At 47.2% G+C, this 10,775-nt stretch overlaps 1 protein-coding gene across 1 annotated transcript; it reads right to left on the bottom strand.

Annotated features, from left to right (window-relative positions):
- Positions 1-622: 622 nt before the first annotated feature.
- Positions 623-9,642, bottom strand: LOC144166458 (glutathione S-transferase B-like). The gene is made up of 4 exons (XM_077695969.1): positions 9,488-9,642; positions 5,124-5,337; positions 3,574-3,765; positions 623-1,010 (listed from the first exon to the last, which is right to left on the bottom strand). Exons 1-4 carry the CDS (start codon positions 9,580-9,582, stop codon positions 819-821), a joined length of 693 nt encoding a protein of 230 aa, XP_077552095.1. The 5' UTR covers positions 9,583-9,642; the 3' UTR covers positions 623-818.
- Positions 9,643-10,775: the final 1,133 nt, after the last annotated feature.

The following is a 10,775-nucleotide window of genomic DNA, read 5'->3' as shown; positions in this document are numbered from 1 at the left end:
CAGCATTCATAAGCAAAATGGTAAAAAAATGGCCCTAAAGGAACGCAGATAGTCAGACTTCCCCGCCACAAAGCGATGCCGCGGCGCAGAACATCGCACCAGCAACAGTCAACGCCCGCAGCCGGATATAATTGCAGAGGTCACCGAAAAGCTAGGCATCATGAGCAGTCACGCTCGCGTGGTGCGAGGAGGTGGACGAAACGAGGAAGGGTCGCAGCAAGGGCGAATATGCGATGCTTTGATTTGCAATAACTCCACTAATACTCATCCCTTTCGCAAAATTCTTAAAGGAAGTTATTAATAGGACGCTCATTTACCTGAAAATGTGAACACCTTTCTATCGGCAAAACCTCTTTCAGGGCTCCTTTAAGTGCTTCAGGATTGTCCAAGGTTCTCTAACCAACAGGTCGTGAGATTTTTTTTCCAGTTATTGCAGTTTTTCTTACTACGATTTTCTTCTTGCGTTCCTGTTGAGTGTTTTAACCTCATTTTCCCCCTTTTCTGCTTTTGCCTCATTTTATGTTTCCCCATCTCAAGTAGCGATCCCCACCATTAGTGGGGATAACCTCCTCAGTATTAATTAAAACTCTCTCTACTAAGAGACAGATGAACATCAATCGAGTAATGATCTAATGGAGCCAACAAAAAGTTTTATTAGCAGCAGTTTAAAAGGCAAAATAGGCGACAAAGGTGCGCAAAAAATATGCCACGAAAAAAATCGATTGAGAAAGGTACAATTTCAAGTGAGCACTAAAAGGTACGGTGTTCCGCAGCCACTTCTTATGTACGTTGGTCTCGCCCTCTACGGGTTCATGCGCTCAGCAGTCGTCGCCGGGTGGCTTGTGCTGGGGCCCAAGTGCTTTGCCGAACGGGCTCCATATTGGCCACTCCTTGAAGCGGTCAGAAGCGAGGTATTCCTTGAGTTTAGGCAGAGAAGCGACGCGCTTGCAGTACTCCTCGAGCTGTGGGGAGCCCTCGCGGAAGGTGCGTGGGCCCAGGGTCTTCACGACCTGCGCGTTGGGCAAACAAAACGTTTTTTCGTGCTCATCGTGCCACTATGCTCGCTTCAGTGTGCTTCAGTAAGCACACCGTCAAAAATGCTCGGGCCGAAATGCTATTACTATGTTCGACCAATACCGGGGCCACAGACACAAACTCCCTCTTTTAGCGAGGGAAATGAAGCACACTTTCAAAATATGAGAGGACGGCCCATCTGCGTTAGCTAGCCCTTTCAATACTTCATGAAGCCGAGTTGGTGTATCTAGAGAGGGCGGGATGGGGCTAATATCTCACGTTCACGTTGGACATTTAGAAAGACCCTCCGACACGTGCACTAGTGCGTTTTAGTGCGGAAGCACTCCTATACCATACCATGATTGCTTTCGCGGATGCAAGATAAAGCCTTAGCAAAGGCGTCAGGCTTGCTAAGGGGCCAGACGAACTGCTGGACAGGGGCATTTGGGCATGCTCCGGACTGACGTTAATACGAACCTTACGCTTTAAGGCCTAACGTCGTTGAACAGACCCGCAGCTTGGTGTAAAATGAGTTTGGCTTTGCATGACAGATAGTTAGGCTTGACTGCACGGCTGCCACGTTAAGCCTAAGAATGGGCCCAGCATGGGCAATTACCCGCGGCTATTTTTCCTAGTAACAAAGAGGAAAAGGAAAAGACAAATAGGAAAAGGGTGGTGGCGACTATTTAACAACTACATGGTGAGCTACATGACCGCGAGACGTCCGCCACAACTCGTTTCATGCTACCTGGCTTCGGCACATACACGCAATGGAGAATTGGGCAAAACGTCATAAAAAAACTAGCTAATCTACTCAACAATTTCCGTCAGTCGAGAAGTACAATAAACAAACGAACGACTGAATCTACCAATCAATCAATTAGCGCGCAAGAGCTAGGAGGGTCGACCGCAAGAACTCTGTGTGCATACTCCGAAGCCTAGTCCACAGGTACCACATGCCGGGGATAATAATTCGAACGACGCTTTATAAGCAAGAATATATGCTTATTTAGCGTGATAATCTGTAAGCGGCACAACCAAACCTTCTTTCGTTTGTTATAAGATACTTCTGCACGGACACCAGGACTGCGCATGCATTGCACACAATGATTGCCAGGATTGCAGGTGCCAGGATTGGACACACATTTAAGTGTCCGTCTTTCGTAAAGTAAAACATCAGTTGTTAATCAACGTTTGTGTTGTAACTTCAGTAAGATTACTCCACAAAACACACGGGCAGAAGGAACAGATGCACCATACAGCGTAAACTTTCAACTAAATTTATTGTGCTACTGTGGTGTTTCCTTTTGATACATGTATGCAAGATATTTGCGGGCCAAACGATGGCTGGTGTTCCTTGCCCTTGGGAAATCATCTAGGCTTGGTATATCTATTGGTTATGAGAGCTGGCGCGCCGACGCTACACAGGTGATGAGGCGCGCCGTAGTGGAGGGTTCCGGATTCATTTTGACCACCTGGGGATCTTTAACGTGCGCCGAAATCTCGGACACGCGGGCATTTTCGCTTTTCGCCTCCATCAAAAAAGCTGACGCCGCAGCCGAGAATCGAAGCCGCGTCCTAGGCTTGGTATATCATTTCATAACGCGATCTTTATTCGAGGTATTACATACCCACGTATGGCAGCAAACAGAAACAAGTACGGTGGCCTCCCTACTGGTATTGCCAACAGCCAAGTACCGAACCATTTTCCGGTATTCGACCACAAGTTTCTAAACGATGCTTACAATGTCATTGTTTTGCTTAAGCCATAATACACGTTGCCTCTTCAACAGTAGAAGTTGTAACCTGAGAGCAGCTGGAAAAGTTCAACGCGGATATGTGCACAAAGAAACTTGTTATTTGGATTATGTTTATGTCTAAACAAAACTAGCTTACCCCCTGCGAGTTTTAAATCAACGAACATTTTGCCAAAGTCGTCGCTCATGTACGTATGTAAGGTTGTCGACAATGAGCTGATGTGCTGTCAGGTAGATGTTTCAACATCCGTGGCTTATTTCACAGAGTACGTGCACGTGATCATGTAAGCCAATTAGGGGCAGCAAACTGAGGTATTCTGAGCACCTAGAAAAAAAGTTGGTCTCGCCCAAACAGCAGTGAGAATTAAACACGGGTGCTCGCTTAGGAATAAGGAGTAAGCACGAGGACTTGGAGCACTAACTACTGTGGATACTCTAGATTAACTGAAGTGAAGGAACGATGCTTTCATAGGTTGTATATATTCCGAAGACAGAGTAGGAGATGATTTTAGAGCGGAAGTACGGGTCTGTTCGCTAGCGCTAATGCGCAACGTCGTTTTCTTCTCTCGAACTTGCAAAGTGAATAAAACGACATTTAGTTGCTTTCTTGTCTTCAGTGCCCAAATTGAAGGCAAAACTAGGTGGATCACACGGCAGATACCGAAGCACGTAGGAAGACCCCTGTTTTAGAGCTCAAGGGAAGAATTTGACTTGCTCTTGTTAGAGGTGGTTGCGAGCCAGCGCGAATCGCCTTCGTAAAGCATTGCGGAACACAGTAATGATCTCGATGACGTGCACGTACCTGGAGTGTCTCGTAGAGGAGGAAGTCAACGTAGGTAACTGTCTGTCCGGCGGAGAAAGGGCCGTGCTTGGCCAGGTACGACACAAACTGCCGGAGTTTGTCGGCGACGTCGACCAGAAACTGCCGCCTCATCTCCTCCGTGTAGTCCGGGTTGTAGGTGAGACGCAGAGTCGACATGAGCACGTCGAATGCCTGTGGCCCGTCCGCCAAAATGGATTTACGGGGATAATATTGAAAGAAACCGTGGTTGTAGCTCTTAGGTCGCGCAAAATGGCATCGCTGAGAAATATGTTGGTTTAGTTCATCCATTATACCATAGAGAGTGAGAAATTTGAATATATTCGTCAGAATGCTGCTCAGGGGATGCGAATTGTGTAACGTTAGTCTATCGCGTCATGACATTTGCAGTGAGGGATCAATAGTGGCAAGATAAAACGGGTCTATATGGTATGACTGGTATGGGTGGAGCGTCAACTCACGTCCAGGCATCCCCAGTCCAAAATAATGAGGACGCATGGGCAAGTAGAAAATTTAATGGAAGATTTAATCGTGAATCTTTAAAACTGTGTAAGCATCTCATCTCTTTTCCTCTCGAACTTGAGGCTAGGCCGGGTGCGCACCTTTTCTCCGGCTTTAGAAGCCGGCAGCACGGCGTTTCTCGCACGCCGTTCGCACAGCGTTCCAATTTTGCGCTCTTGTCGTCTTAGCGGTCGCGTTTGCTCAGTCCTTGCAGGTATTGTTTTAATTCTTTACTATTTCCAATGGGGTTAAAATACAATCAAATTAGTATACAGACAAGGGTTCCATAGTCAGGGGACTGCAACGGGACCTTTGATTAAGTATTGCAACATTTAAAAAATACACAGACAGCAGTAAAAGCCAAGCAAACTAACTGAAAACAAGTCATTATAAAGAATGAACGCAGCTTAGGTAGCGCAAAAGTAATGATCCACCCACAAATATTATGAATGACCTAGAAGAGCGCTAAGCCGCGATTTTAAAACAAGGGTGCTGATTTGGGCTTGTTCGTGGAACATGACAAAGAATTGAAGCGCTAGGACAACGGGACATGCGAGTCAACACCCACAGGGCGCTCGCCTTGAGTGTGTTGACTCGCTCGTCCCGTTGTCCTTGCGCTTCAATTCTTCGGCATTCTTAAACAATCCCATTTCTGCACCTCCCACACGTTCGGTTATGGGTATACCACAGCGAGCACACGGGCGTCCACGCGACAGTTACAAATCAGTCATAAGTTGCCGGAGCCGCTCACGCCTGACCGACGCGCCTTCCCTTTCGGTCTCTTGTGTCACCGCTATAAACGCTCCGTTACTCAATTGAAGTCTCTCTAAGCGAACCTGAGGCGGCACCCGCGTAGACAACCGCTCATATTTGCTTAGCACATCTTGAATGTTCCTCAACGCTACGTCAATTACTTTAAGATGATAACCATGGGCGCAGCACTCTGAGAAGTCTGTTCGACACCAGAAACGTACGCTACACGTCATGGTACTTCGGCAGCACCCCAGAGCACAGCTGTCACTATGCCTCACCGTAAGCTCGAGCACCTCGACCCGTCGCCTCGTATCTTCGTCCTTCGGGGCCAGCCCATGCTTGCGGCCTAGGTAGCGCAGGATGGCCATGCTTTGCGTTATTCGCACGTCTCCATCGATGAGGTACGGCAGGTTAGGGAAGTCCAACTCGAGTTTGTACTTCTCGTCTAGCCACTCCTTATGGCTTGGCTCGGGGCCATTGCCGAAGCCGTACCTGTGACGATATATGTATATTTGCACGTGGACTTATCGACAGCTACGCGTGGAGTATGTGCTTAGCTATCTTACTGGGGCATTGAGGGGCAGAATAAAATTGGTATACATCATTGTAATAGTACTACCCACGTAAAATACACCGCAGTCAGCGACACCGGGATTTTCGATAAACTGAACCGCTATATTAACAGCGAAGCTGTTATTGCTGGCAGTGATGTGTGCGATAAGCGGCGCCATTAAAAAGCTATGTTATAGTTATTCTCTCCGTTTACCGTGGGCGTGAGCACGCACTTAACGAGGAGCGCCAGGCGACGTCCAGGCTTGGGCGTGGCGTTAGCAAAAATACCAAGAAAATAGTCCACCTGCGTCCGCACCTCAGGGGGGAGCACAAGACGGCTCGCGTTACAGGCGCCCAATTCGCGAAGCTGGGGCCGAATTCTCCATAAAAGGGGCGTCGTTTTGAAGCGACGCGGTGTCTGCATGCAAAGGCATGTATTCTTCGGTTGGGGCGTCGCTTTGAGAGGCTGGAAAGTCTAGAAAACACATGGGGAGAGCACACTTTCCGTAACAGGCAAAGCGACGCTCCCTGTTGCGGGTCGCTTTGCCTGCTGCGCAAGGTGGGTCTCCCCGTGTGTTTTCTAGACTTTCCCGCCTCTCAAAGCGACGCCCCAACCGAAGAATACGTGCCTTTGCATGCAGACACCGCGTCGTTTCAAAACGACGCCCCTTTTATGGAGAATTCGGCCCCTGGTTTACGCCGGATCTAGCGCGTGCTGACGCGTTCCGCATTGGGAGAAATGCGAAAGCCTGCGGACAAAACCATCCCGGCCCACCAGTCATTCATGAGGAAGACGACGATGTAGATGGATACGACGATGACAACTACCACAGTGAAAAGCGACGACGGACATGTAAATAAACGATTTCAAACCTGATTAAATGCGTGGTGCTGTGTCCTTCGGTGCTCACATAGAAAGAAATCCTCTAGCGTCGCTATGGTTCAAGCCTTGCGCAACTTAGTGCAAGCTTCACCAATTGTTTTTATACTGAATTAACCATTTTTTGCTGCAACATTGTTTGCTCTATACGAGCGTGTTCGCAGAACGCGTGCAGACTGACACTGACGAGCCCGCGAGTTCTCGTTGGCGTGGTGTTGATATAAGCATCGAGTGCTTGTGCGCACAGCGTCTAACCAGAACACTCTCGGACTGGTGTGAACACGCCTCTTACGACACAGGCACTAGCCAGGCAATCTCCACAGCTGGGGGCGAGGTGTCGCGCATTTGAGCGTCTCCGGTGACGCGGAGGGTGTTCAGCCACTGCGCACGCCTCGGGTAGGGATTGCTACGACTCCAAGCCTTCCTGGTACGCTTATCTGACGCATTTTATAACCGACAACATGGCGGAAGCGCGGCATGCCGATTCCTCGGATATCGAGAATGCCCAGCCGACGAGAACGGAGCATCTATTTAGGCTCCTTTGCGGCCCTCCAGAATCGCACCTTCGGCAACCCGGACATGAATGAATTTCAATAAGCTCTCTCTCTCTCTCTCTCTCTCTCTCTCTCTCTCTCTCTCTCTCTCTCTCTCTCTCTCTCTCTCTCTCTATCCGGTGATCTAGGGTACCCTTGTCTGACTCCTTTTCAAATAGAGAACTTCGCAGTCTCCATAAGGAATAGCAATGGTGTAAATACATTCCTTCAATTTCGTTGTATCTGGTTTCCAGAAGCCCAATGTACCATCTCGTCCACTCCCTGGTCTCTTAACGCCTCCATCACTGCGGCGGTGCCTACTATATCAAACACATTATCCGAATCTGTTAATATCATGTTAAGGGAGTTTTGCGTATTTCGCGGGCTCCATTACTGTGGTTATGGCACGAACTGGATCTCTTGTTAAGCAGAAATTTGCCAAATCCAGCTCATTCTTTCAATGGTTCGATATCTAAGACGTTAAGTATATCTGGATAAACAACCGATATACAACAACGAGTAGCATGGTGATTCTTAAGCTCTTTTGGCATCACCGATTTCCTTAAGTGGAACAAGAATGACATTTCTACAGGCTCATATAATGTCCCGGGGCATTCTGACAATAATACTGCAAGGTTTTAAACTACACTAGACTCGCGATAGTTCAAACGCGGATAACTGAAAAGTTTGGTTAATTCAAACTAATTTCAATATTTCTGTTGGCCCGCCATTTTTTAAATGCATTTTAAAGGCGCGTAATTCAAACTGCTCAGTTGCGTGAATTCGGCTAATTGGTACTTCTTCCTTGTCCTTGCCGGAGAATATCTGCTGCATTTACCGCTTCAAGCAGCACATTTGTATCCTTATATCACGAAAGGTCACAGATAAAGCCGAGTACCTGCGTACACGTATCAAATCGAAACCGCAAGTTCTTGACAAGTGCCGAAAACTCTCGCAATGAAGTGGCTGTGTTAGCTGGCACCGAAAACTATGTTTTGACATCTCAACCTAACACTAAACAGTCATCCATTCGGGATTTTTTCTTTCAAAGTGTCAAGAGCACTTCAGTATTTTCTATGAATGCTTTATTATAAAATCTATGTGAATGTTACATACCGCATAAGTCGGTATGTTGCATGCATCGAGTCATATTTATGAGAACTTCAGACAATTCAAACTGCTGAGGTCCCTGATCCTGAGGTACCTTTGAGTTTGAATTGTAGCGAGTCCACTGTACATGAACTCCATATTTCAGTCCCTCTGTGGTTATTCCATCATTGGCTGCCCCCCCCCCCTCTCTTTTTTCTCTTGATTGGGTTTACCCATCGGCTTTAAGTACTGGAGGAAACTCGCGGACAAACTTACTCTTTCAGTACTATTTCCTCGTTTTACGTTGCTATCTTGCAAATCAGCATAAGACCCTCCCGCTTGATATTTTACCGTTTTTTCTAAATAAGTTGTTTCGTTTCCGCAAGGGCTACGGTGCGATGAATCCGTCGGCTGTAGAGCCACTCACAAGCACGCGACAACCCCACCCTTTCGCCCATGCGCCGGGGCCACCCGAGCACTTCAAATATTAGCATGCGCCTACCGCCGACAGAGTAATGACGCCAGCTCTTCGTGGCCCCGTCTCCGGTGACGACCGCTGAGGGGCCTTTGCTAAACTTGAAGAGTCAAAGGAGACGCTGAACAGCTGTAACATGCCCTCTTTAAGAATTCTTTAGACGCAGTACCATCGCTATCATTCCGGCTTCATATAAAGATCTCGCAATGTTGTGGAATAAATCCTTACAAAAACCAAGAATTCAAAGCCGATTAAGCTGGGCTGACACCGACACATTTCTGCTAACGCTGTTGATGAGCCAGACAACGGCCCTGAGCTGCATTTTGAGCTTTACTCTAATACTGTATAGTGGTGAAGCCAAAGCAATACGGCCAACACATTTTCGATCAATCAACCAACCAGTCACTTATTCCAGTGACTTATTCAAGTAACCAATCAACTGGTCGGTCAATTATTCAATGACTCTTTTCGTTGCCAACTTTTTCTGAGTTAACGAGTTACCGACCGTACAGGCCGAACATCTAGCGGAGCTTACAAAAAGCTATTTTCTTGAAATTAGGGAGCAAACTGCGATGATTAACAACACATGTCTCGATAACTGTAATTCGTTAGAGCCAACTCGGTCTTCACTCTGGTATCATTCTAAGCGGTAACCGTTCATTAACACAAAACCGACAGGAAGAAGAAATATAAACCAGCCCGCAAAGATGGTTACCGACTTTGGCCCTTTAAACTATTCTACTTTTGTACACGGCCGTTCGGTGCTCGTTATTATTCCGAAGCGGCGTGCCATGTCGGTGGAGAGGTACTGAGTTGAGCCTGACAAACCCTCCAAGATGGCGTCCATGACTGGAGGCAACAAGGCATGTCACCCTGCTATCCTCTTCCTACAATCCTTGACCCCTTTTGGGGTATGAGCCTCCTCGTTACTAAACGCAATCAATCAATAAATCAATCAATCAACCAATCAATCATTCAATCAATCAATCAATCAATCAAAGTGGCGTAAATTGCTCAGTAATCCTCGACTGGAGTCATCATTCGTTGAGAAAAGCCTAAATCCTTAAACACCTGATGAAAAATTCTCGCTTCTGAAGTAGAAAGAGCGTGTACCTCTTGTCCTCGTAAGTGACCTCAGCGTGTGCCAGAAGGTAACGTATGGGTTCGGCCAAGCCCCGAATATCCCAGTATCCAAGCACGGGTACCATGATTGGTTTCCTCGCTACGGTGACAGTACACCGACTGGCTGATTGCGCCGTCGCAGGTTGTTTACGCTGTTCGATTCCCGGACCTCACGTACTGTAGCCTTGGAAGGATAAGGATAAGATAACGGGAGTCTGAATTTGGCGGCCTCTTACCCTACATCGAAAGCTTTGTCTTACCCGTGTTAGGAGGCACTTGTACGGGGCAGGTCGCTTGGGCAGAGGGCAGTAGGTGGCCCCGAACTCGTCGCCATTATCTTGAAAGACTTGCGTTTAATCTGCGACTGAAAGGTTTAGTTTGAGCGCTACCAGAAGGGGAACGTGGCTTTCAGGGTGTCTGCAAAGACAGAAGATGACAAAGGAAAGCAGGCGCTCTCCCTGGACTGGATGGGAATTCGAGGCTGTAGATACCTTTATTGATAATGTCAGGGTATAGGATGACCGACTGTTGCCGCCACTACTTCAAAATAACAAACATTTTTCTTTTTGTTATTAGAGCGAAGCAGTCTATGGCTGCGTTTTGGGAAAACATGTCCCCGTGGGTATTAAAGGAATACTGACACGAAATTTCAAGGCTGAGACAACTATGTAAAATGCTTTCTTTTTATCCGGAGACATCTCCCAGCAAGTTTAAATAGTAACCGTTGAGTATAACATAAATTAAATCGATTGTAATCTTTGCCCGCACGAGAAAGCCCAGAGCAGGCCAGCACAACATCACCTGCTACTTGCCCCAAACTCGCTGGCTGCGGTTGGCGGGCGATGCTACGCCGTGTGTAGACGTCATGGTTTTGGGAGGGACGTCATGCTGCCCGGGTGCATACTTGTCAACATTGTTGAGCAAGAACAAGACATTACGCACATATGAGGCAGAAAATCAATACAAAAAGGATACTTGCAGTGTTACTTTAATGATGCTTACTTTTTGCGATAGCAAATGAAACACCATGTCCACTGCAAAAAATTCACTCCGTCCCGCGCGACTATAACTTCTGGAGGCATTTTAAGAAATCGTGCGGGACTGAACGGTTGCTGGTCAGCATGCAACGGAAGTGATAGATAATACCAAGCATTACTGCGCCGCTTTTCTTCTTCCTAAGTTTGTTTCCCTCGCCAAATATTGTACGTTTAGTTACAATAGTATAACCTCGCAAAATTATGCATTTTTATGCGTATTCAGGGTTACATGGTAGGCTGAA

Source organism: Haemaphysalis longicornis, unplaced genomic scaffold (assembly GCF_048455015.1).
Source record: "Haemaphysalis longicornis isolate Haplotype H1 unplaced genomic scaffold, Haemaphysalis longicornis Haplotype H1 scaffold_171, whole genome shotgun sequence".
In the NCBI taxonomy this organism is placed as follows: Eukaryota; Metazoa; Arthropoda; class Arachnida; order Ixodida; family Ixodidae; genus Haemaphysalis; species Haemaphysalis longicornis.
Note: the sequence above shows the minus strand (reverse complement) of the source record. Positions and strands in the feature narration are given on the sequence as shown.

Coding starts and splice junctions, on each gene's coding strand:
- LOC144166458 (XM_077695969.1), bottom strand. CDS start 9,582: ATGGTACCCGTGCTTGGATACTGGGATATTCGGGGCTTGGCCGAACCC. Junction 5,338..9,487: donor GTCACTTACGAGGACAAGAG/GTACACGCTCTT, acceptor ATATCGTCACAG/GTACGGCTTCGGCAATGGCC. Junction 1,011..3,573: donor TCCTCTACGAGACACTCCAG/GTACGTGCACGT, acceptor CCCAACGCGCAG/GTCGTGAAGACCCTGGGCCC.